Source organism: Triticum aestivum, chromosome 5D (genome assembly GCF_018294505.1).
Source record: "Triticum aestivum cultivar Chinese Spring chromosome 5D, IWGSC CS RefSeq v2.1, whole genome shotgun sequence".
NCBI classification, from domain to species: Eukaryota; Viridiplantae; Streptophyta; class Magnoliopsida; order Poales; family Poaceae; genus Triticum; species Triticum aestivum.
In genome coordinates this window covers 98,735,880-98,760,568 of record NC_057808.1, presented here as the reverse complement: position 1 = coordinate 98,760,568, position 24,689 = coordinate 98,735,880, and the positions used below count along the sequence as shown (strand labels likewise).

The 24,689-nt window shown below is 45.4% G+C and overlaps 1 protein-coding gene across 1 annotated transcript; it reads right to left on the bottom strand.

The window, feature by feature from the left end:
* Positions 1-14,196: 14,196 nt before the first annotated feature.
* LOC123120316 (uncharacterized) lies at positions 14,197-24,120 on the bottom strand. Its single transcript, XM_044540289.1, has 3 exons — positions 21,728-24,120; positions 21,347-21,576; positions 14,197-14,835 (listed from the first exon to the last, which is right to left on the bottom strand). The coding sequence occupies exons 1-3, from the start codon at positions 21,945-21,947 to the stop codon at positions 14,197-14,199; spliced, it is 1,089 nt and encodes a 362-aa protein (XP_044396224.1). The 5' UTR covers positions 21,948-24,120.
* Positions 24,121-24,689: the final 569 nt, after the last annotated feature.

The following is a 24,689-nucleotide window of genomic DNA, read 5'->3' as shown; positions in this document are numbered from 1 at the left end:
CATTTGATTATCACTTCCTTAGAAAAATAATAGCAATCCCTTTTCTACAGATCAAATACGACTGCAGTTCATACCAATCGACACTAAAATGTTGATTGATCGTCACAATTGTCCTTTGCTTAAACTTTTTAGGACGAGGCATATTTCCTCATGTCAATTGGGATTGTAATATGCAATGATCTTGCTGGGAACTACTAAGAATAGATGATCCGAATGGAATTTTGAGTGCCTCAGTCTCTAGACTAAAGTTTGGTACTACTAAAATTTAAATCTTACAAGGAAATTGTTTGAACCAATCTAGTCATCTAAATCGGTAAATTACACACATAAATTGATGATACTATTATAGTTTGTATACACAGGAATTTTCCCGCAAAAAAATGTATACACAGGAATTGCAAACGAACAAAAAATATGAAAAGAAAGAACCCTAATGATCTACAATACGTCTTACTTGATGTCAATTAGATTGTTGAAATTGCAGAATCGGTGATGAGGTTGTGTTGCGGAGGCGGCGTGCAAGAGCGAGAGACAGGCGACGGCAAGTAGCGGATTGCCGGCGGCGAGCCGAGCCGGAGACTGCGTGATGCCCGCCATAGCGTGAGCGGCAGGATTGGGGCGGCCGTATCGTGTGTGCGCGTGGATGTGAATCAGGGATCTAGGGCCGTACTGATCCATAACATAGCTTGGTTTTTTGTGGTGAGCTTCTACAGATTTATAATGCAGGGGCTTTTGAAAATAAACAAGAAATTGGATTGGGCGTGGGAGCAAAGTAATGAGCCGAGTGGAGGCACACGTAGCTTGGCACGATCAGTCTGAGGCATACGAAGAAAAATCGAGTGGGGGCAGCAGCCCCCACAACCTCCAACCTGCGTCCGCCCCTGAGCTAGGCTGTTGGTTGCTTTTGATCTTACTAGATTTAGAGAGAATAAAAATTAGTGCAGTTTGAGATTGTTTGTGAACAGGGAACAAGAGGTTGCTTGTTTGTAGTAGTAGTAGTACTCAAACGTGCATTAATTAATTATTAATGAGTAATTTTTATCTTTTGACGAGTAATTTAGACCAACATGCATGTTTAAGGTGTGACACTAGTGCAAATCTAGCTATAACTTTGTATTTCTTTATTCCACTCCACCAGCATGATCACTACACTACATACGTACGTAGCTAGCTAGCCATACATGAGGGTATACGTACGTGCATACATGCAGCCATGGAGGTAGCAAGCATCGCCATCACTCGTTCAAGGATGCATGCACATGCATCGTTGTGTGTTGCAGATATACTGTTCACACAGAGGTTACTTGTTCCAAATGATGGCAAATGGAACAGTGGTCGGTGGGTTTAGCAGGCATGTGTGTGTGTGTGTGTGTGTGTGTGACGCACCTCTGTGAACCAGTACTAGTGTGCAATGCGACTCCTTTCTCTGTCTAAATCTAGTAAGATCAAATGCACTGGTACGATATTATTCTACCATTCATTTTTGTTTTGGTTCTTTTTTTTGGCGGGGGATTTTTGTTTTGGTTCAACCGAGATGACTTCATGAGGTGAATTTTCTCTGAGCAGTGACGTTTAGCTTTCTTGCACCCACTTCTGTTTATAGTTGTGCAGGAATTATCTTTATGTTTTCGGGCACATAGTGAGCTTGAACTTAGTGCCTTTTTTCCTTATATGTTAAACTGAGCATGATGCAGATTTTATGATCGAGTGGTATACGTGTGTTTTTTACTTGCCAACTTTTTTGTTCTGGGTATTTTTAACTTACCACTTGATTTGTACCTTGCTGCGTCTAAGTATTTTTTATGCTCAACCAAGTTTTTCTATACCTTTGCTGCATCTAAGATTTTTTTTTTCTTGATGACAGGACTGTACGTAGGCGGGTTCAAAAACTTGCACCAAGTTAGTACTTAGGACACGGTGGTGTGCTACTGTATAGTGCAGGCCGGCCGGCTCTTCGCAAACAGGTCGCCAGAACGAACTTATTTTCATTTGTTGTACTTCCTCCGAAGGCGTTTTTTCACTCTAGTGTAGTATGAAAAAAGACTTACATTATGGAACGGAGGGAGTATATTTTATTGTGTCAAAAAAAAAATCAACCCAACCGACTTGAAGAAAATAAAATGGACAACCTTTCCTACATGAGGGCTCAAAAAAACTTTCCTACATGCATCCTCCTCCTCTTTATATTTACATGTATAATTTTTTGGGCACGTGTATCTTAAACTTATGTGCTTGTATTTGCAAATAAAAAATTAATGTGCTTGTAGGCTATCCTTTTGATCATCCGCTGTGGGGGCGGGGCCGTTGTAGTAAAGAAAAGATTGTCTAAACAAAAGTTAAAAAAAAAAACATCCCCGCTGTAGTCATTTCCTTAACTAAAATTTGTGTCTAGCCATTTATGCCCACTAGGACAGAAATTAACATGTGCAAATAATTAGGGATGCTGCTACTATACTTTGCAATGAAAAGTTCTTGAGCTGCGATTTGTTTTGCCACTATCCTAGTGAGAGAATCTCTGTAGTTCCTTCTACTGCTAGTTTTTTCTATGGGTACAGCTAGCTTTATTTCGCTCAGATGCGATATACTACTTTTTAACTTGCCGATTTTATGTGTGGCTAGTGTATTGCAGTTAGACCAAGGAGTAGATTTCCTGTCCTGGCTGTTGAGAACCGTTCGTACGTGAGAGCTCTCAACCTACTGCTGGTAATTAAATAACCGCTTCCTTGCATATTGCTTCTTTTGGTAAGAAGAAATGACTGTTCAATTTGCATAGCATGAACTTGAGCCGAAATCGAGTCGCATTTTGATAATGTACGTACGTCTTGAACACTGTTGCCTGAACTTAGAATTATTTCCTTTAATGTATAGGATGTTAGAATTCTTGTGGGTGTCCACTCCATATACAGGAAAATTATTATCTTTCAGCATGAATGTTCATCTTCTAACGGTAGCTAAGTACGCCCTTTAGGACGATCCTCTTAATTAGTTACAAATATATGCTCACAGTATGTTACTCCTTCATAAGTGATATCTCTGTTGTAACTAAATTTTGCGGGAGCGTATTTCGGAGCATATTTGCAGGGCTAGGGTAACAGGTCAGTACCACATTTGAGCCATGTCATAGGAAACCACCAACTCTGGGACTAATTGGTAACGCGGAGCACTGACGGGCCGTTTTAGCCGCGGAAACAGCGAATCCGACAGGTCGGGCCCACCTGTCGGGTCGACGTGGCGCGGGCTGACGGACGACGTTAGACGGGGGTTCACGGCCGTTTCCGCGCACGTGTAATAGGCGCCGCGCCGCCGTTTCGTCCTCCAATCCCCGATTCAGTTTCCCTCCCGCGCGTTCCTCCCGCTCTGCTCATGGCGACCAGCTCTGGCGGCGGCGATGGCGGAGAAGGTCCCGGCGGCTCCGGCGGCGGTGGTCGTTCTTCCGGTGGCCGCCGCCCGCAATGCAGCCCCGTTGGCAAGTTGGGCCCCAACCTCGATGGCGATTCGCACTCGACGACGGATTGGGGAAAAGTTGTCCTGCCGCCGCCGTCGCAGTATGCGGAAGAGGCAGAGAAGGCTGCTGCGGACGCAGAGAAGGCGTCGGCGGCGGCTGATTCATTGGGGGAGGAAGTACCCCCGGGGCATCCATCTCCACCCAGGTAAATCTGAGTGCAAAAAACCTAGGGTTAGGGTTCTAGCAATACTGCTTAGTTAGAGTACTCGCTTAGTTAGCATATACTTGTAGCAATACTGCTTCGTTCGGGGGAGGAAGCTCCTATGCCTAGATGAAAATGAAGTTTTATCTTTGTTTTTTTTTCTGAATTACTAAATGTTGGCTCTTGTGGCATAGATCTTATTGCTGTTACTTTGTTTTATATGTGAATATGTCATAGTTTTTATCGTGGCACTCAAAATGTCATGGTCCTGAATTTGACTTGTGTTCTGTAGGCCTGAAAATGTTACTGCAAATGTCATGGTCATTAATATGTTTTAATATGTTTTGTGTTCTGTAGGCCTGAGGAGCCATGGTCATTATATTTTCAGTTTCCTTCTAAAGATGCTGCCAAAAAATATGCCCTTGTGAAGATGTATGAGAGAGACATCACTTATGGCAGTTTGCTTAATGTGATGGTCAGAAATGGATATGGAAGTGATGACAGTATTTGCTACTTGAGGAAGGATGGCACAGGGCTGCAAGGGATTACTTTCATCAGAAACAACACTGAAGTGGATGAGATGATAAAGCATTTTAAAAGCAGTCAGACACTGTGTTTGTATGTTAAAGAGGGGAAATTAGATATAAAGCAAGCACCAGTTTACAAAAGTGCAGAAGAAGAAGAAGTGGACCCAGATGAAACAATTGAAGATTTAACAGTGGACCCACCAGTTGTATTTGCTGTTAATGAGTCAGGTGTTGTGCACAAAACAACACATGATTATGTTGGTACACAAGAAAGTGTGAACTATATGCCAATAAAATCAGTTCCTCCACCATGCCAGTTACTGCTTGGGACACAAGATCACCCAATTGAGCCAGAGATGGTAGATGTAGATGAGGAAAATAATGCATTGCAGCAGGTTAACACTCAAGTTAGTGTAAATTATGCAGATTTCCAGTTTGATACAGATGAGGAGGAGCATGCAGGAAATGAGGACACATCTGATGAAGATGATGACTCAGTATTTGATGAAGACTTTGTAGCTCATGAAGACCTCCCAGATGCAGATCCAGATTCAGATTCCATGGACTATGAAGAAGAAGATATTGTAGCTAGAGAAGAAGAACAGAGGAGGAAAGTGGACAGTGATCTGAAAGACACAATTGCTGACATTAAGAGGAAGAGAGCTCAATACATGAGCAGTACACACTGTGAAGGGGACACAGACCATGAAGATTTGTATGACATAGAAATGGAGGAAGAGGATGATGAGTGTCAAGAGATACCTGTTCCTGAGCCTGTTGAGAAGAAGATAAAGAGGGGGCCTACTAGTAGGTCCCACTCTAGTGCTAACAGAAGCATGACTGAGGATTGGTATCCATCTTCAGAAGAGGACGATACAGGCTTTGAAGCTGATGATGATGGCAATGAACCAATGTCCTTCATAATCCCCTCTGGAAGAAAGAGCAGAGCTAAGAAAAGACCACCCAGGGTCTGGTACGATGAGAACAGGCTGCATCCAGAGCAGCAATTCCAGCTCAGGCTCTGTTTCAGAGATGTGTACCAATTTAGAGAGGCTCTTGTAAATTTGCATGTGAAACAACTTAGAAGATACAAATATCACAGAAACTGCAGTGACAGGGTGATAGTGTGCTGTGATGGAGAGGGTTGTCAGTTCCACATGGTTGCAGCAAAGATCAGTAATGAGCCCACTTTCTGCATTAAGAAGATGTTATTGGAGCACACATGTCCCACCCAATCTGAGAAGACAAGGATCAGCTCAAAGTGGCTTGGCAACAAAATGCTTGAAACTATCAGATCAGACCCCAACACTACTGTACCTGCTATAGTTGACAAGGTAAAGAGGCAGTTTGGTGTTGAGGTGGCCAAGATGATGGCATGGAGAGCAAAAAGGAAAGCAAAGGAGATTGTGCTTGGAGATCACAAGAGGCAATACAAGAGGCTGAGAGATTATTTGGAGACTGTGAAAGCTACAAATCCTCGATCAAGATGCATTGTTGCTACTGTGAGTGGAAAAATAAGAGAAAATCCTACTGCAGGACCAAGGTTTCATGGTCTTTTTTTCTGTTTGAATGCATGTGTTGAGGGATTTCTGAATGGATGCAGGCCATTCATAGGCCTAGATGGTTGTTTCATTAAGTTGACTAGTGGGGCACAAATACTAGCTGCTACTGGAAGGGATGCAAACAACAATATGTACCCCATAGCATTTGGAGTGGTTGGAGTTGAAGACACACCAAACTGGTCTTGGTTTTTGACTCAACTGAAGTATGCCCTAGGAGGGACTGAAGAGGGAAAATTTGGGAAGTACACATTCATGTCTGATAGACAGAAGGTGAGTTCATCTACATCTTCACATGTCCCTAAATTAGTAGTATATCCTCTTCATTTATTTGTTGTGCATTTAGTTTAATTAGTTCATTAATTTGTTCTGCATTCAGTTTAATTACTTCACTAATTTGTTCTGCATGTAGTCTAATTAGTTCAGCACTTAGTATAATTAGTTCATTATTTTGTTTTGCATTCAGATTAATTACTTCATTAATATGTTCTGCATTTAGTCTAATTAGTTCAGCACTTAGTATAATTAGTTCAATAATTAGTTCAATACCCTAGTTGGCATGTGTCGAGGGGTAACGTGTCTTGTCGAAAATTAGGTCAAGAGGGTCTAGGGTGGCCCAAAAGGGCCAACATAGCCTAACCAACCTTTCGTTGACCCCACCTACCCTAGTTGGCATGTGTCGAGGGGTAACGCGTCTTGTCGACAATTAAGTCAAGATAGCTTAGGGTGACACAAAAGGGCCAACCTAGCCCAAGCAACCTTTCTTTGAACCCACCTACCCTAGTTGGCATGTGTCGAGTGGTAACGCGTCTTGTCGACAATTATTTTGTTCTGCATTTAGTTCTGCATTTAGTTAATTTAGTTTATTATTTTGTTGTGCAAGTTAATTTAGTTCATTATTTTGTGTTGCACTAAGTTAATTGAAATTCCTTTGCAGGGTCTGTTGAATGCAGTCACAGCAGTCTTTCCAAGCTGCCCTCATAGGTACTGCTTGAGGCACATTTATGCCAACTTTCAGAGAGCAGGATTCAGAGGAGAAGACTTGAAGAAATGCATGGATGCAGCTGCATATGCTTACACTGAACATGACTTTCAGTTGGCAATGGAGAGCATGAAGGCTGAGTGCAAGGAAGCTTGGGAGTGGATGTCAAGGATTCCTGCTAAAGCTTGGTCAAGACATGCAATGGATACTAACTGCAAAACTGATCTGGTGGTCAATAACTTAAGTGAAGTTTTTAATAAGTACATATTTGATGTAAGGAACAAGCCAATTGTCACCATGATCAATGGGATCAAGGACAAACTTATGGTAAGGTATCAGCAAAAGAGAGAGGGTGGACTAGTTGCAAGATGGGAAATTGCACCAACTTATGTTGAGAAGTTAGAGATGAACAAGAGATTTGCAAGGGACTGCAAATCATTGATAGCTGGACCAGGTCTTTTCCAAGTGAGTAGTGGGGACAAGACCTACTCTGTTGACACTAACCTGAAAACATGTGGTTGTAAGAAGTGGGACATCTCTGGAATTCCTTGCAACCATGGTTGTTCTGCCATCTACAGGTCCAAACAACTACCAGAGGACCATGTAAATGTGTTCTTCAAAAAGGCTATGTACTTGGAGTCATACAAGCCTATAATTTACCCAGTTCCTGGTCCTGATTGTTGGGTGAAAACTGCAACTCCTGACATTGACCCACCTCAGTTCAAAGAAGACAAGAAGGGACCAGCAGAAGAAAAAAGGAAGAAAGGCAGGTTTGAGCCTCCTCAAGCAAAGCAGACATCAAGGATGGCTACAATAACTTGTAGTAACTGCAAGTTGCAGGGCCACAAATACACAAGCTGTGCAAAGCCATTGAGGCCAGATCTGCAAATCAGGAAGAACAAACACATGGTATGTTCTTTTTGACTTCCTTCTCTGTCTCATGATTCATTAAGTATCACTGATTTTTATCCAACAAAAATAATTGTAGGAAAACAGGACAGCCCCTGCATGGCAGCAAGGTGGAAGCTCAACATCTGGTACAACAACTCCTAGGGGTGCAAGCTATGCATCTGCTTCAAGGGGTTCTTCTGCTGCTGCTTCAAGGGGCAAATCTGGTAGAGCTGCTGCTACATCTGCTAGAGCTCTGCTACAAGCACTAGAGCTGCTGGTTCATCTGCTAGAGCTGCAAATTCTTCTCCTTCTGGTGCTGGTACTGCTGCTGCAAGGAGAGGTGCAAAAACAGGTGCAAGAAGCTTCAATCCTCCAAGAACTACTGCAGAAGCTTCAACTAGCCAGCCAACAGGAAATAGGTCCAAAAGGACAAGATACATGAGCAAAAGGATGGAGGGGTACTTCTATGCCAGTGGGAACTACTGAGAGTTCTTGTTTGACTATGTATCCAAGTGCATTTGTGCTCCATCAGGCACTAGAGCACTTTATCTATGCCAAGACTAAATTTGAACTTATGTAATGCTATGTTGAACCTATGTGTGGCACTAAGAACTACTGCTGTGTAATGCTATGTTGAACCTATGTGTGGCACTTTATCTATAATTCTGTGCTTGCACTGCTATATTTACTTTGTCCTGCTATGTTGATTGCACTCCCTGGTATACTCATGCCATAATTTACTAGTATTTTAAATTTTTCTGTGCACAAAAATTTGACTATCACACCAGTTTCACCTGGAGTGAGGTAAATATAATAGAGTACTCAATATAATACAAGAGATAGTACTGCAAATTAAGTTCAAATTCATGCCATAAGTTAAAATTCTAGACTTGCATATAAACTGCATAATTCAGTACAAATTTAACCAGTACAATACCACATTACAAACTTGTAGTTAGGTCTGAGTATTCAGTGCAACAGAGCACAACTACACCAGTACAATACCACATTACATAATTAAAATTCATCACAGATCTCCTTCAACTTCTTGATCTTGTCCTTGTAGCCATGCTTCTGTTTCAGCAAATCAGAGATGATGTACTCCAGCTTTTTCTTCTCTTCCTTTAGTTGGTCTCTCTCAGTCAGCACTTGGTCTCTCTCTGCCACAAGCTTGTCCCTCTCCTTCTCTGCCTTTGCCCTGAGTAACTGATGTAGGTTTGTGCAACCATGCTCTGCCAGCTTCTTCTTCTCCATCTCCTCTTTCAGATCATTGAGAGCCAACCTAGTATTGCCCAACTCAGTAATAGCATCCTCCTTGTCAGCCACCATTTTTGCAAAATCAAGTTTGAAAAATCTCAGCTCTTCTTCCATCTTTCTCTTTTCTCCAACTACTTTGTAATTGTGTTCAGCAAGTTGAACATTGTCTCTCAGCCTGTCCTTGTTTTCTTTGTCATACATGCTCCACAATTCAGTTAGGCAGAACTGCAAAGCCAGTGACCACTCAGGGTCTACCCACTCCAGATAGTTGCACTTTAGTTCAGCCTATAATTCAGAAAAAATATTGTCAATCATACTACACAAGAAATTGTGTTCATTGAAATCCACAAACAATTAAGAAAGCCTATGAAATTAATATGTGTTGTCAATAAGAATTTTTTTGGAGCAAATTACTATTGTCACTAACAATTTCCACCAAATTATTTAATATACCATAATTTCCTACTGGCACTAACAATGTTGTACACTACTAAATTATTTGGAACAAATTACACTGTCAGAGCATAATTATATCCAAAATAAGCAATGCCAGTACTAATAAGCAGAGCAAAATTTCCTTCTGGCATTTGAATGGAGCAAAAACTAACAAAGATTAACTAAAGACAGTACTAACCAACATACCTTCTCCTCAGCACAAGCAAGAAAGCGTCGGCCAGTGTCCGTAGAGTCAAATGCTACTAGCCTGAGGCAAGGCTCGCGATGCAGACAGCGAGAGGAGAGCTCATGAGCAATGCCACTCCATTCATAGCATGGGATGGTCCTAGGAAGCTTAAAACCAAAGAGATTGAACAAATCAGCGAGTTGGTAAGAAATCCCCAACTCAAGAACCCTAACTCTAACACTAAAAGCTGGAATCCCCAAATGAACGTACCTGGCTAGTCACTGACTCGTCGTCCGAAGAAGAATAGCTTAACCCCTCGCTCCAGGAAACCATGGCGGACCGGCGGACAGCGGCGAGACGACGGTGGCGCCGGCGGCGGCGGCGGCGGTCGTCGAGGTCGAGACAGAGTGGTCGTATGTGGATGAGTGCTCTGGTGCGGTCTGGTCGGACCAGCGACACGCGCGGCGCCTATTACACGTGCGCGGAAACGGCCGTGAACCCCCGTCTAACGTCGTCCGTCAGCCCGCGCCACGTCGACCCGACAGGTGGGCCTGACCTGTCGGATTCGCTGTTTCCGCGGCTAAAACGGCCCGTCAGTGCTCCGCATTACCAATTAGTCCCAGAGTTGGTGGTTTCCTGTGACATGGCTCAAATGTGATACTGACCTGTTACCCTAGCCCCAAGTGTGGTGGTTTTGGGTAAATAACTCACTTGAGCCGAAATCGAGTCGCATTTTGATAATGTACGTACGTCTTGAACACTGTTGCATGAACTTAGAATTATTTCCTTTAATGTATAGGATGTTAGAATTCTTGTGGGTGTCCACTCCATATACAGGAAAATTATTATCTTTCAGCATGAATGTTCATCTTCTAACGGTAGCTAAGTACGCCCTTTAGGACGATCCTCTTAATTAGTTACAAATATATGCTCACAGTATGTTACTCCTTCATAAGTGATATCTCTGTTGTAACTAAATTTTGTGGGAGCGTATTTCGGAGCATATTTGCAGGGCTAATCTATATATCTACAGTGAAATGGTTAAGTTTAATAAGAAGGTGCATTCAGAATTTCTCCAAAGAAATGTATTCGGAAATTCTCAAAAAAAAATGTATTTGGAATGTCTATCATAATATTCCCAAATTGTGTATTTATTTACTTGCAAATAGTGCTGAGACTAACATTCACCATGATGTTCCTTTTATTCGGTTGAATTCTCATGGCTGTAAATGCAAGCGATCGAATGTAGAATTGTCCTCGTAACCAGAAAATGTTTACATTGTTTGATAGGTCCTGTAGAATTGTTCTGTTAGACATGCATGCATGGATGTTGCTCTCCTTCATTATCTTGAAATTAATTCCCATTTACCACAATAGTTTTTCTTGTGATGCAAGTTAATTCCAACATTCAGGAAGATGTTGGTATTTTTGTTTAGAGTATATATCTAGCCACTACTTAATTATTTCGATTTTATGGTATATGGTTCCAGCTTAAGGTTTCCTTTATATATATCGTACAAACTTTATGGTCGGGAAACCTAATCACTACAAAAATCTCTTTAACGTGTCCACAGGGAGTTCCATGATCCATATACAATCGAGTTTTTAGTTTAACCTAAGTGACTTCAAGAAAATAAATGTGCGAATTTTCTACATCCAGTAAAATTTACAAGCTTTCTTAGGTCCTCTTTCAGTTTGACGAAATAGGGTTGCACCCCGCCGCTTTATTTTTACCTGCCACTCCATGTGTACTAATTTACTGACCATTATACTTATTTTTTGAGTAGGCAACCAGCATGTTAATCTCCAGAACTGATAATTAACTATCTAGGCTCTTTCAAAAATAAAACTTTAACCACCTAGCTCGATGTAAGCAATGTTTTTGGTGATGATAGGGTACAAATTATGCAAAATAGAACAGAAACGAACAAGTGCATGCAAATCATTAGGAAACTGCTGCTAATATTCTCTGAAACAAAAAGTTGATGAGCTGCAATCAGTTTTCAGGCGATCTCTGAATTTTGTTCTACTGCTATCATTTTTGTGTGCAGGATATATTACAAGGAAGAGCATCCACGAACGATTCCATGGCAACCGGCATTCTGGAGGTATATGCAATTATTACTATACAGCACACTGATGAGTTTATCACCCAAAGATGTGGTTGCTTCTAGATTCTGTCTAAATTGTGCAAGTCATTTTTAATATAGGTTATACCAGCTCCAGTTGCAGCATTTGACATCAGTGATGACAACAAGTTGGCCGAGAATTACAAAACATGTGTCGAAGCCATCATAAGTCACATGGCGAAAGAAACGGATGTGAAGTTTACTGTTACTGTGGAAGGCAAGGAGGCGACAGTTCCTGTGACTCCAAAGAAAAACCATACACCATCTGGTATGTACGTAATAGAAGTCACAGATGGCGAGAAGAGTCTGCAACTGGTCGGCACAAAATTTCAAGCATGGTTTAGGGGCATTGTGAACAATAGTGGGGATCGTTTTGAGGTTGATGACAAAGAGTCGAAGATAATGAGGAAGTCTGATTCCCTCCACACTACTGGCATGTACCCTAAACTGCTGTCATGTCAGCTTGCAGATTTCAAGGTGGGATATCATCGGTTGAAGTCTGCCTTCCACACCCTGGCAACCTATGGAGAAAGACCGCTGAGCAAGGACCTCGTCAAAGAGAATGACTCCATTGGGTTATTCATTGTGATGTTGTTTGAAGGTCCCAGGTTCATTCCCATCTACGAGATCAGCTATGATGCTCACCTGGATAAGGAGAATACTGTTGGGCAAGACAACAGTAAACTGCTAATTAGGAACTGGGGTGATTTGAGCAAGGGTTTTTATCGACACGTGAAAGTAAAAATGAGTTTTACCCTAGACGGAAATACACCAGAGAATCTCAGGAAGGCTGCTACCACCTTAAGAATCATGTCCAGAACCGAATGGGATAAGTGGGTGGAGGAGTACGGGAGTGGCCAGAGCAGCAGCAGCAACAGCAGGTGTTAGGCTCCTTCATTAAGTGTGAAAAGTAATTTCTACTACCCGTCATTCCCTAGCCTCTATATACTATAGTACGTACTGTAGTATTGTACTCCACATTTGCATTACAGTTTTACATATATACATATATAGTACTCCATATTCGCATTGGTATATGTATTTGTATTCCATCAGCAAACCGAGTCAATTGCAAGAAACCACCACATTTGCGGCTAGGTTTGCGGAAAACCACCAAGTCGTTAATCCGTTGCAGAAAACATCGGAAAATTTGTTAAGTCGTTGCAAAAAACACTGATCGGATGATTTGGCCCGTTTAATCACTTTCTTACAGGTGGGGCCAGGTTGTAAGGAATTGACTTAGCAAAAAAATAACAAAAAACAAAAGCAATCAGACCCTCCCCATAGAACACAGACGCCCTATCCACTACGCGCCCGCCGCCGCGCTGCTGCCATCCGTCCGGCACGGTGGAGCCCAGGCCGGGATGGTCACGCTCCTCCTCTCCTCCCATGGACGCCTGTGTTATGGGGCGGCAACATTCGTCGGGAAGGAAACGGAAGGGACGAAGGGTTGCAGGGGCGGGCTCCCGGCGGCAGCGCGGGCTCAGGGACGGGCTCCCTGCGGCGGCCGCCATTCCTGTTGATTCTCGTCGGAGAGACCATGCCGGTGGACCTCCAAGATTCATCCATGGCGGACGCCTCGACGCTCCACATCGCCTACCTGGCCTCCATCGTCGACGTGCTCTCCACGGGCAGCCTCCTTCGCTCCGTAGCCGTCCGCGCCGGCGAGGTCCGCCTCACCGCGCGACGCCTCTTCGCCGAAGCCGCCGGCGCATCGGAGGCGAGCTCCAGCCCCGCGGGCTGGATATGCGGTCCGTCGGCGCCGCAAAAGTTGCTGGCCCAGAAGGGGAGGGACTGGATTGCGCACGGCGGCTCAGGGCGTCCGCGCCATGGACGGAGGGCGGTAGGTGGGCTTCCGGCGGCGGCGGGAGCCGGCGGGGGCGGCATGGTCAGCTGCGAGGGCGCGCGGCGGTTGCCTCCTCCCGATTGGATTGGGAGCAGGGGATCGGGAGGAGGGGTTGATTGCTTGCTATTTTAAGATCTAGGGGTGTGTATGTAATATTTTTGCTAAGACACCTCCTTACAATCTGGTCCCACTTGCAAGAAAGTGATCAAACGGGCCAAATCACCCGATCAGTGCTTTTTGCAAGGAGTTTAGTGAAATCACGGTGTTTTCTGCAACAGATTAACGACTTGGTGGTTTTCCGCAAACCTAGCCGCAAATGTGGTGGTTTCTTGCAATTGACTCTCAGCAAACCACCCATACTTGGTCAGATATATATTGTACTCCGCTTTCTTCTGCCCCTGGTACATGTATATTCATGTGAGATCTCATCTAACAAGCATAGTGCCAGTTTCTAAAAAAAAATAAGACATCCATATTTCTGCCTAGTCATGGTTACTTATAGTTGTCAACTCCACAGGAAATGGGAGATCTGATGTGTTGAACTTACAAGATTACGTTTAAACAAATGTAGTAGAGTTTAGTTTCTCTCACTTATCAGTTTTAAAGAATATCTCACATTTAACAGAGTATAAGACACTATACTAGTAGCAAATAGTTTTGCAGCGCAGCAACAAATCCTTTTTGTGCTTACACTAGAATAGAAGTTCTTTTCTTACCGGAACATAGAAGCTCCGTTCTAAGCATATCGGATGCGCCATTCTTCATCGACCATACTCCAAGTCACTTTCACTGAAATCGTAGTGAATTTATCAAACTTCACCTTTTCAACCACTGTTCCACGATAGCATGCATCAAATCTGCCTGTCCAGGTATAACAGGGCAGCTTCTGATCAAGACCACAACCGTCTTGAGGCGACCTCTGACAAAGACCCTCTCTGGAAGACCCTTCAACGCAAACATCAAGGTAGCTATCTATCAAAACCCCCACAACAGAACTGAATCTACCACCGGCTTTTGAACGTCCACGAAACAGGCGGATAATATTCCCGAAGCCACTCGTCTTGGCATACAGATTCAGAATAAGGCCACATGCAGGAGCGTAAACTATCTCAACATCAATCTTTGCTTGAACTGCGCTGTTCAGTACGGCAAACTTCAGGTCCAATCCACACTTCTCTCCATAAAGACGTTGGGTTTCAACAAATGATGGTCTGAACATATTGCTCAACTCAGTACATCCTTCAATTAGAAGCTCCTCTTTTGGCCCCTCGTCTGGTTGGCCTTCAATCCGTATGCAAAGTTTGAATTCGAACAACACATGGTCTGTCATATTGATACCTCGAGCAGGGCTTCCCAGTGATAAACGTGCAGTACCCTGCCAATTAGGATCAACGGTTAGCTAAATTACATGTGTATGGAAATGAAAGAAAAATGATCTCTTTAAAACTGATGATGAGATTTTCATTTTACCATTAGACTGCAGATTATTAATTTTGTCACCGAGAACATCCGACATAATTAAACTGAGATACCCCCTCTGTTCAACCTATGGCCTCACCAAGGGTGCAAGGGTGTGTACCAACCTTGACGGTGATGGCATTCTGAACGGTCTACGGATAACTCGCCAAAAACATTGTAGATGGGATCACCCTTTTCTATTCTCTCTTTATATTAGTTTTCGCAAAATGTGCTGACCCGCTTTGCTATTATAGAGATCCCGCTCACTAAGCGTAACCCTAAAGGAACATTCACGAGCATACCCTCAAAGGCATGTAGCCCCATGCCTTGACGAAGTTGGCAGGGTCAGCTTTGCCAGGCCAATCTGGTCTATCTTGGGCGTGTTTGGTTGCCCGCATCGAGTCCAACCAGGCCCGCGCAGGAAGGGAGAGGCCTGTTTGGTTGCCTGGTTTTCCTGTTGGGCCTGCATCGCACGCTCCTCAAAGCAGCCCAGAGCCTGGCTCGCTGGAAACGCTCGGATCGGCAGTTTCTCGCGAGCCAGGCTGAGTGCGGCGCGAGGTCGCATGGTCGGGAGCGAGGCGAGGGCGAGGGGGATGGTGGGAGATGGAAATCTGGCGCGCCGTCCCGGCGCCAAATTAGCCTCACCTCCCTTTCACTCGCTCACCCATAGCCACTGCCCCCCTTTCTTCCCTACTGCCTCACCACCGGCGGCGGCTGCGATTTCAAATCTGCGCTATAGGCGGCGGCGGCGGAAGAGGCGGCGGCGTTTGCGGCGGATCAGGTGCTGCCCTTGCTGTTGGCCACCGTCTGGTCGACCTAGTCTGTGCCATGGCTCCCCCTACGCCATCCTCGTTTCTGATGCCGGTAAGCAGCACCCCCTCCCCCCTTTGTTAGCTCAGTGGTTAGGCCGATAAGATAGGTGTAGGATCGATTTCCCACTGAACGAACCGTCGAGGTCGACTAGGTTATGAACGCACGGATGAGGCTGATAATCCAGGTAGCAGCACTGATTAGTGTGATTCAGGCATGGGTCATGTTCATGCACCAGAGAGCTGTGCGTCGTGCTGGGAGACCTTTGATCCGCTATGGTCCATTGTTTCCCCGAGAACAGGAGAGATCCAAAATCTGAACTACATCTACAACTGCAATGACGTCGAGGCTCTGTGGATGCTTAGAATGAAAAGAGCACCATTTGCCAGGCTTGTCGAGACCTTCAGGAGCAGGGGGATGTTACAAGATAGCATCAACACCAGTGTCGAAGAGCAAGTGGCCATGTTCCTCCATGTTGTTGGCCATAACCAGAGGTTCAGGGTCATTTACAACACGTTCAGGAGATCAATGGAGACCATCTCTAGGTACTTCAAGCAAGTGCTTTATACTGTTGGGGAGCTTAGAGGAGAGATGGTCAGGAGACCATCTGGCCAGACTCCACCCAAGATTCGCGGAAGCCCAAGATGGTATCCATACTTCAAGGTGAGCATTGACAATATACACTTTTCATGGCTTGATATGCTTGTATTGTTCAAGTTGAGCACTAACACAGGCTTGTGATGCCATTTTCAGGATTGCATTGGGGCAATAGATGGTACTCATGTCACTGCCAGAGTTTCTAGGTCACAGTCTGCAGCATACATGGGGAGGAAGCACTACACAAGCCAGAATGTGCTTGCTGCTATTGACTTTGATCTGAAGTTCACATATGTGTTGGCTGGCTGGGAGGGGTCAGCGCATGATGCTAACATTCTCACTGACAGCATGAGTCGACCTGATGGGATCAACATCCCCGACGACAAGTTCTACCTTGGAGATGCTGGCTATGCATGTCGGCCGGGTATTCTTCCACCCTTCAAGAAAACAAGGTACCATCTCAACGAGTTCTCTGGTAGGAACTATCCTAAGACTGCACAGGAATTGTTTAATCTCAGACACTCCAACCTTAGAGTAACTGTTGAGAGGGCATTTGGAGCTCTGAAGAATAGGTTCAAGATCCTGGATCAGAAGCCATTCCACCCATACTCCACTCAGGTTAAGCTAGTTCTTGCTTGTTGCACTCTGCATAACTGGATCCTCCAGTGGGGCTTTGATGAACACGTGCCTGACGATGTTGTTAGCTCCGGCCATGGTCTGGAGGCATTTGACAATGACGCTTGGAAGAACAAAAGGTTGGAGTGGGCAGAGGCGATGTGGCTTAACAGAGGTCAGTGCAGGATTTGAAGATGGAAGAAGAACAAGAAGCAGCAGCAGCAGCAGAAGCAGCAACAGAAGCAGAAGTAGAAGAGGAGAGGAAGATGAAGATCTGGTAGCAGCAACACCGATGAACTATCCCCTATTAAGCCAATGGCTCTTAATAATTTGAACTGTCATTTGATAGTAGTTAGGATGAACTGTCATTTGTTTAAGTAGATGGCGCTACATGTTCAGATTCTATGTGGTAAGCTCGCCACTAGTTAGAAGTGGTGACAACACCTTATGCAGGTTGCAACCAAACACCATGTCATATGTGCGCCTAATGCAATGCGGGCAACCAAACGCCGGGTCGAAAATGGTTGTCTCATGCAACTAGGGGCATGCAGGCAACCAAACTATGTGCATCTGGGTTTTTTTGGCCTGCATCCCCTCAAACCGGCTCAATAGAGCCAGGCTCGCCGGGCCAGGCTGAATCGGCAATGTAACCAAACACGCCCCTTGTGCCTTAGCAAAGTTGGTAGGGCTGGCTTCGTCTGGTTGATGCATGTGTCGTGCCCTGGCGAAGTTGGTGAGTTCGGCCTTGCCAAGTTGAAGTTTCCTATCTACCTTGGCAAAAGTTGCATGCTCAACTTCGTTGTGCCGATCCCCTGCCTCTGTGGACTCCGTGGCCTTCCCATGCTATCCTTGGAGCATCTCTAGCCAAACCTTCAAAAGTGTTCAACTCAAAATATTACCTTTTGAGGAGTTAAGCCACACCTAGCAGAACCCTCAGCCGGTTTAACTCCTCAAAAAAAATTAGGCAGCTTGTCGTCTTATCAACGAAAATACCTCTCGTGCGGCTCCTCCATATCACTCGACACTCTCCACCCCTGTGTCATCTCCGCCGATTTCCTTTCCCCCGCCGGCCACCGCACTCGCTCCTCTTGGGCCAAGTTAGATTAGCTTGCCGCTGGCGCTGTAGCCAGAACCACCCCATATCTTCACCGCTGCCTTAACCGCCACACTCTCGTGGATGAAAAAGGCCACCACCGAGCTCGGTTTTGTCCAAATCAGAACCGGCGGACGACCGAGATGCCGTAGAGCACCCAAGGATGAGTTAGGAGGCTCGAAATCACGACCACACTGGTGAAATTCTAAAAGCCGGAGTTCGGCCACGGCATTACTTTGCACCCAATCGGAATAGAGCAAAAGGCCATGCCAAGCTTATGAACGATTACTTTGCACCCAATTCAACCTATCCAGAGAAGTATTTTCGCCGGCGATTTTGGATGCACCAAAGTCTCTTTCTCAGCATTGCAAAAGTTGCTGAGGAGCACGATCCATGGTTTACACATATGAGAAATGCATCGGGAGAGATATGTGCAAGCCCATTGATGAAGTGCGTCGTGGTTGTTCTAGTGCTTGACTATGGGTGTTCGGTAGACGCCATTGATAACTATGTCCGCATTGGGGAAGATTCTATCCTAGAGGCCGTTCGAAGATGCACACAAGCCGTCATTGAGATCCATGGACCAGAGTACTTGAGGGTACCCAATGATGAAGACACGGAGACTCTTGGGTTGAGTAAAGAGTAGAGACTCTTGGATTGAGTGAAGAACGAGGATTGCCAAGGATGCTTGGATCAATTGATTGCATGCATTGCACATGGAAGAATTGTCCTACGGGATTGAGAGGTCGGTACAAAGGGCACTCCAAAGATCCAACCATCATTCTTGAGGCAGTTGCATCGGAGGATCTATGGATTTGACATTCTTTTTTTTGTCTTGCATGGCTCTCATAATGACTTGAATGTGCTTTCTAGATCAGCATTGTACGCAAGGCTTGTTGCCAGAGATGCTCCTCCTTGCAACTATGTTATCAATGGCCGTCAGTACGCGATGGGCTACTACCTTGCAAATGTCATCTATCCTCCATGGGCCACATTTGGTGAAGACAATCTAGCATCCTAAAGGCAACAAGATATCCCACTATGCAATGCGTCAAGAGTCCAAAAGAAAGGATGTTGAGAAAGCTTTCGGTGTGCTTCAAAAGCGCTTTGCCATTATTCCGAGTATTGGAAGCCAGAGGTTCTATGGAAAATAATGACATGTTCCATCATCTTGCACAACATGATCATTGAGGATGAGAGAGGCATGCCAAAGAACTTTCGGTACATCTCCAATGGGGATCCTGTCGAGCTGGAACACAGTACGACTATCTGGCCTCCACACCCTCATCTCCTTTGCCAAGGCCTATGAACAACGACATTTTACTCCAAGATCACCAGACGAGCTTTTCTGGGCCTATAAGTCCCTCGTGCCACTCCGATTCTCCCGGGGTGAATGCAGCCAAAATACCTTCCCCGCCAGCACTGCTAGCACTTGTTCGGTTGTCAACCACTCCAGGGCCAACCCCGCGATGGCAGGTTCGGCGCCTCACCCCTGAGTTGGCAGGACATCGTTGCCAGGGCCTTTGCTTCAACTGCAACGAGATTTATGTTCATGGTCATTGGTGCACGCGGCTCTTATTCATCGAGGCTAACGACTACGACCACCACAACTGGTAGCACCCAAGGTCCCTTGGGAGGCAATTGACAACCGACAACTTGCAAACAAGTTGTTTTTCAAGGGAAGGGGAAATGTCATATCGTGTTCATGCTCCAGCCAATTTATCCAAAAGTCTGAACTGATGGAGAGAGGTGGGCAACATATTTTAACACTCCCCTCCACATCTAGGTTGGTTTAGCCCTTAGCCTGGGATCAATGTAGGCCACAAATATCATTATTTTTAACACTATGTTAGTAGGGTCAAACTCGAGATCTCTTGTTTGGAATTCTAGATGAATTGGCTAAAGCATGAGTTCGGTAGTTATGTGGTCCGGCCCATCCGACATGGAGTATTATCCCTTAATTAGAGTCCAAGTTGATTAAGCAACTTTGTTAGGAAAGAGTCCAGTAGTTTAGAGACTGTATTAGAGTTCGACTACATTTACCGGCTTGTTGGTCAAGTCTTGTCTATTATATAAAGTGGCTGACCCCCTGTATCAATAAAGAAGAGAAGAATATTGTCATTTACTTTATTTAATTTTCAGTAACTAGATTATGTCTGTAGTAGATTCTCCCAAGGTAAGATTAAATGGTTAACCTATGGAATTTGCCTTGCTCTTTCTACATATCAAAGCATAAAAGAGGCTTGAGTAGATTGTAAAATGCCTTTGTTTTTCCTTTGAAACTCAATCCAAATGTGAAAATCCCTTCATTTTCCTATGTGTCCTTCATTTGAACCAAATGGATGAATAGTGTCACCAAATGAAAATGTCCTATTCTATGCTTTCCCCTACTTTTCCTATGAACAAGGAATAGCAACAACAACAAATCCTTTCGGTCACAAGCAAGTTGGGGTAGGCTAGAGTTGAAACCCATAAGATATCGAAACCAAGTCATGGTTCTGGCAGGTGGACAGCTAGCTTCCACTTTTTACGGACTCCTCCCTTGTCAAGTTTGGTCTACCCCGACCACTCTTAAGATTATCAACATGCCTTAACTGTCTGCTACGCACCACTAGCGCTTTTGGAGGCCTGCGTTGTACATGCGCAAACCATCTCAGACGATGTTGTACATGATCATCGACCCTTTCTTGCGTGACCACATATCCATCTCAACATGCGCATCTCTGCTACAGCTAGCTATTGGACATGTCGCCTTTTAGTTGGCCAACATTCAGCGCCATATAACATCGTAAGTCAAATCGCCATCCTACAGAACCTGCCTTTTAGCTTTTGTGGCACTCTGTTATGACAGAGAACGCCAGAAGCTTGATGGCTCACATCTTTATAGATATCACCATCCTTCTGCAGCATTGACCCCAAATATCGAAAGGTGTCCTCCTGATGATGAAGGACATCTTCATCGATATCACCATCCTTCTACAGCACTGACTCCAAATATCGAAAAGTGTCATTTTGAGGTACCACCTGCCCATCAAGGCTAACTTGTTCCTCCTCCTCCTCATGCCTAGTAGCACTGAAACTGCACCTCATGTGAATTCAGGGTGGGGTGGTGGCCCTCTAACTCAACTAGTTTGTTGCAGCACGGATTATGCGAGGAAATAAACTAATTCCAGGGCCTGTTAAGATGTTTATCACAAACTTACAAAAACAATGCCTATCTGGAGCTTTGACAATTGACATGATGCAATTATCTTATACTTTCAGAACGAAAAAAGGTCCGAGCAGAAAGTTGCAAGCCTGTAAACCAAATTACCATTTTCCGATTCACAGCCACAGCTTCATAATTATCAATCTCGCGCTTGTAGACATAGTTGCGCAGGGGTTTGATCCGATCCCGTGCTGCGAAAAAACCAAATATTTTGGCAGGTCCAGGCTGGGTATGGTGATAGCCAACGATTTTAAGATCAAAGAACTGCACCAAGACCATTGTAGATCGATCACAGCTATTTGAGCAATCATTGATCCCAACATCGTTAACAGTGACTGCATATTCAATAGATGAACCGTGCAATTATACTGAGATACTATATAATTGGGGTAAAAAAAGATACTACATAATCAGTGACAGAGGATAATATGATGTATGGCAGCGCGGCAACAGAAAGTAGTAGATTATTTAACAACAGAAACGTACTTTCAGACTCGTCATGGAGTTCATACTCTTCACAAAACCAATCCCTCTCTTTATCAACAAGGGGGTCATTGTATGCACGGAAAAGAGAGAGTGGCGCAGGGCCACGAAGAAGAAAATCAGGATTCGCATAGATTCTATAAGTCTGTTCACCACGGTCATAACTAACCCTTGGAAAATCGTCAACTGTAAAAGGTCGGTTTGTCCCTACATGCAAAATCATCGAAATAGTGAAATCAAGTAAGAACTTTGTCTAGGATGTGGACTTGCACAATCCGTACATCCCTTACTGACATGGAAGCTAAATGTACAAGGCTAAAAATCCCTAGATGAATCACTACAGAAAGCATTGCAGAGAAACCAACTGTGATTGACTAGGCTACACTCAGTATACCTGAAAAAAAAAATCCACATTCATATTAAGGGTGTGTGCCCAATATCTTCAAGTTAAGCACGGACCTCATGTTCAAAAACACGATTTTATTTTCAATTATAGGGCAAGTCTGTATAACTAATTCAGCAAGATGTTATTATTGTTTCTGAATTATTTTTCTCTTTGCTGTATGTTAAATCGGGAGCAATGATCCATAACTAAGCAAAGCCGCGAGGAAACACAAATCAAGTGAAATATCGATTACGGGGTTTGTCTTACATTCCTCTTCCTCGTCACTGCCGCTGGCGCTGTCGCCGAATGTCCATCCGGCGTGGTCCTCGTCCGTCGTGATGGACATGGCTGAATCCCCAGAGTCGCTCGGAGAAGTTTTTTTTTTTAGAATGTTGGCAGGAGAGCTACCAAATTCATTGATCAGAAGAGGTATTACAAGTAACACCCCCAGAGGAGGAATGCACCGCATAAGACGAGTGCTAAAAAAGAAGAAAGAAATGATTGCTCGGTTTATCAAGGGAAACCAGGCGAAAACCTAAGCAACGCCAAGCACCACAAAACAACCACAAAACATACAACACGCCAGAAAGGCAAACACCCCACAACACACCCGGCCGGGTACTCGAGCGCCTTCGCTGCTACCAAAGTGCACACCAAAAACCGTCATGTCAATCCAGGCTGCCACAAGCATCTCCACAAAACTCGACGACATCGAAGAGGAACGCTATGTCCGAAAGAGCAAACACATGCCGCTTCAATCCCACGAGATTGGCAAACATAACTTGCCTAGCGCACCTTGCATGTGAAGGGTGCTTCTGCTGCTCTCATGGAGATGTCACATAAGCCGTCGCCAACCACCTCCACGAACACTTAGTCCCTCTGACCGAGTCTAGCTCCAAGACGATGTCCTCGAGAGGAAACACGATGCCGGGCATAGCCAATGGCGTCGTCATCATCCGACCCGGGAGACCAGATCTAGGGTTTCCCCTGAAGCATGTCGAGCAAGGGAAGGAGAGGACTGCAACATCGATGCCTCCAACAAGGGGACGGAGCCCGTAGGCACCGCCATCGACGGCTCCGGCCGCAGCCGGAGTACGGCTTTCGCCGGCAGCCTCACCCGCCCAAACCCAGGACCCAGCCAGCTCTTCCAGCAGATCACCTCCATGGCGCCCGAGCGCTGCTAGACATCTCACCCCCAGGACGCGCCCACAGGAGGTCGCCGGCCGGCCACCCCGCCAGATCTGCACCGGGGAGGCCCAACACGCGAACAGGTCCGTCCAGATCGGGAACGCCACCTGCTCGCCACGCCCGGGAGCTCAGCTCTCCCGCAACTCCCGCGCACGCCATCGCGCAGCCCCGCGCCCAGTGGACAGCCCTGCCCACGCCGCAACCGCGGCGCACCAGATCCGCGGGAGCCCGCAAGGCGCCGACCAACGCGGAAACGGCGGCCCTCCACGAAGCGCGTGCCGCCCAGCCTCCAGCGCATCAGGGTGCGATGCCCAGCCACCAGAGCGCGCCGCGCTGTGCTCGCGCCCCTCGGCCCAGTTGAGCAGCCCCGCGCAGCTCATGCTCCAGGCGAGAGGGAGGAAGAGGTCCGCCGCCGCTCACGCCGCGCGGGCTTTGCCCGGCGGCGGGGAGGGGCTCTCGTGCCCGGGCCGCCCCGCGGGGGAGCGACACGGGGCGGGGGGGGGGGGGGGGGGGGGGGGAGTCGCTCGGAGAAGTTGAGGGGGAAGGAGGCCTCTTCTTGGTTACTACCGGCACCCCCGCCGATCTCCGCACCCACACTGTCCACGCCGACGCAATTTTGTCGACGCCGCCTAGGCTTTAGAGGAAGAGGAGAGGGTGGTGGTAGGTAGCATTTGGGTTTATTTTTAGGGTAGGAATATGAATTACTGACAGGTAGGTGGGTTACGGAAATGTACTAAAAAGTGAAAGAAAAAAAAACGAACCGGCAAATCAATTGTAATCTGCCGTCGGCGAGATTATGCTGTGCGACTGCCTCAGCGCCGGTACGGTCCACCTTCCTTGTAGGTTCGCAGTGCTCATTCGTCTGGGATTTTCGGGTTGGAAATGCTCGGGGCCGTGTGCGTTACACCCAATTGCAACCATGGCTTCTGGACAGGTTCCACACCTGACTCATTCTTACGTGCTGTTGCCTTTTCATCATTATGTTTTCTTTGTTACTGTGATTTTAGTTGTAATTCAATGCGATTTGTTTGATTTCCAATCTAACCAGCCACATCCATTTTGTTTCTTTCCTTCCATTTTATTTCTTCCTTTCAGATTTTGTATAATTTGTTTGCGAGACGTGTTGAACCTAAGAAGAATAAAAAATAAGACTGCTGGTTCAGGTTTACATCGGTCGGACCGCTGTTTCATCGTGTTATTGGCAAACAAGAACCGAAATATTTAAGCAACTTTTTCAAGAAAACTAGTCAATATGTACGTGTAATGCACGTTAATTTGGAAGTATATTAAATGCATGCGGATATTAAGTAGGATATTATTTGCGTGTTATTATATAATTAGTATTATATTTGGTATGAAATTAACTGCACGCTAAACGTGTTGAACGCTCGA

Excerpts from the sequence above, each read along its gene's own strand:
- LOC123120316 (XM_044540289.1), bottom strand. The coding sequence starts at position 21,947 with ATGATTTTGCATGTAGGGACAAACCGACCTTTTACAGTTGACGATTTT. Across the intron at positions 21,577-21,727 it reads ACTCCATGACGAGTCTGAAA|TCACTGTTAACGATGTTGGG; the intron begins GTACGTTTCTGT and ends TTGAATATGCAG. Across the intron at positions 14,836-21,346 it reads TGGCTGTGAATCGGAAAATG|GGTACTGCACGTTTATCACT; the intron begins GTAATTTGGTTT and ends CCTAATTGGCAG.